Source organism: Belonocnema kinseyi, chromosome 9 (assembly GCF_010883055.1).
Source record: "Belonocnema kinseyi isolate 2016_QV_RU_SX_M_011 chromosome 9, B_treatae_v1, whole genome shotgun sequence".
Lineage (NCBI taxonomy): Eukaryota > Metazoa > Arthropoda > Insecta > Hymenoptera > Cynipidae > Belonocnema > Belonocnema kinseyi.
Window position 1 is genome coordinate 55,422,075 of NC_046665.1, and position 2,398 is coordinate 55,424,472.

General features: G+C 27.2%; 1 protein-coding gene across 1 annotated transcript in view; it reads right to left on the reverse strand.

Annotated features, from left to right (window-relative positions):
* LOC117180549 (collagen alpha-1(I) chain-like) overlaps positions 1-2,398 on the reverse strand; it is a 188,524-nt gene that overhangs the window by 39,255 nt on the left and 146,871 nt on the right. Inside the window, exon 14 of the mRNA XM_033373045.1 lies at positions 232-425. Coding sequence (XP_033228936.1) covers positions 232-425 — 194 coding nt within the window. The remainder of the gene's footprint in view (positions 1-231; positions 426-2,398) is intronic.

Consider the following 2,398-nt stretch of genomic DNA (forward strand, 5'->3'; position numbering starts at 1 on the left):
AAATATTAGGAATTTAAAGCGTTTTATTTTGAGTTTAATATAAGACCTATATTAATTTTCTTTCTAATTAATTTGTTCCCCTCTTTTTATTCAGAATCACCCTATTTCCCCTATTTTAAAATCCTATTAGGCTGTGAAGTCTGAAATATTTGTTATTCCACAGTTTAAAATAAATAAGATATTTTCTCATATAAATATAAATAAAATAAAATAAAATTTGGAAAAACATACGGCGTAACCATCAGGTCCCCTTGCTCCTGGGACTCCTGGAGTTCCACGCAGTCCTTGGTCTCCAGGCATTCCTCGATAGCCTTTTAAACCTGGTTGGCCAAGTAATAAAGGACCTTCTGGTCCCCTTGGTCCTGGCAATCCTGAATATCCTTGATCACCTACTCGTCCTTTGACACCCTTATACCCATCAAATCCTGAATTTAAAAATCACAAACTGACATTATTTAAAATTTTTCTATTTGGAGGATTTTTTCTTCCTCTTATTTTAATGTTTTTCATAACATAAGCATGATTTAAGCTCTTTTAAACGCATATGAAGCGGGTCTAAAATATTGCTTTTCAGTCCCGAATGAATGGGAAATACTTTTCAGACCCTAAGAAGTTCTGTCTCTTGGGCATGCAAATTCAAATCTTAGATGACATTTTTTTATTGACTACAAAATTTTTCCTGGTTGAAAATTGAACTCTTTTTTGAAAATTTGACTTTTTGGTTGCGAAATTCATATATTATCGTTGAACATTCATCTTTTTTGGTTGAAAGTTCAACTACTTAGTCGAAAGTGGAATTAATTTGATGAATATTGATTTTTTGCCTAACGATTCATTATTTTAGTTTACAAAAACTTTGTTTTTGAAAATGTAAGTATTTTCTTGAAAATTCTTTTTTTTTCTAGTTAAAATTTTACTTCTTAACTTACAATATAACTATTACATTGTCGGTTGAAAATTGATCAAAAACACATTTATTCTGTTAAAAATTATTCCTTTTTGGTAGAAAAAATAATCTTCTTGGATGAAAATTCATTTTTTGTTTGTTGAAAATTGATTTTTTTGATCGAAAATGCATTTCTCTTGATAAACGTCGAATTATTTTATTTAAAATTTTCCTTTGTACAAATTTAATCTGCTTGGTTAAGGGTATGTGATACTTAGAAAATTGTCGATTTTACCAGTTTTAGGTTCCCCCAGCTTTTTTCTAGAATAATAAATATTTTGTCTTAAAAATTTGGGAAATGATAGCGAATATGCTAGCGGACGTCCCCATACACTTTTTTTTGTAGGGTAATTCAAAAAAGTTTGAATTTAGCAAAATGTGATTAATTTGCATAGCCCTTAGAAAATAAATAGTATCGATTTTTTCAATGTTAGATTCCCCCGGCTTTTTTCCTAGGATAACAAATATTTTGCCTTCAAAATATGGAAAATAATAGCGAAAATGCTAACGGACGTCCCCACACACTTTTTTGTGTTTTTTTATCAAAAAATTTTTGATATTGCTAACAACGTGCGTGTATATTTCGAGGTTATGTGTGTTACAATTCACCCGAGCATTACTTCCAAACTACACATTATTTTTGGCCGAAAACTTAGGAATTACAAATAAACATAGTAACTAATCTCCCGGAACTAACCTTGTTTGCAGGCAATCAAAAAAGTTTATTTCATAAATAATTTCCAGATTATTGAAAAGTAATTTTTTAACTGAAATGTTCACTATTCCATTTTTTGTTGAAAATTTTTCTTTTTTCTTTGTGAATTTCACTGTTTGTTTAAAGACTTGTCTTTCTTGGTACAAATTTAATTCTCTTGTTTGAAAATTAAATTATTTTGTTGAAAATTGTAATATCATGTTGAAAACTTATTTGATTTATTTGAAATTTAATTTTTTGATGATTATTCACAATTTTAGTTGAAATTTAATTTCTTCGGCTGAAAATTCAACAATTTTGTTAAAAATTTGGTGTTCTTTATTGTTTTTAAAAACTATAGTTTTTAAATAAAGATATGTCTATTCCATTCTTTCTTGAAATTGTATATTTTTTAGTTAAACATTAATTTATTTTATTAAAAATTTGTCTTTTTTATTTTGAAAATTAATCTGTATGGTTGAAGAATTAACTATTTTGTTCAGAATTTCTTTTTTTATATTCAACTATTTTCGATTAAAGATTAAAATACTTTTGTGTGGAAATATCAACTATTACACTTTTAGTTGCGAATTCAGGTTTATGGGTTGAAAATTCAGCCTTTTTTTTAATTTTGGAAATTTATGGATACTTTGGATTTCCGCGAATTTCAAAAATTTCTAAAATATACAAAAATATTCAAAATTTCTAAAAACTTTAAAAAAGAACCCGCAGCAAATGTACAGAAATTTTTTTTTTTA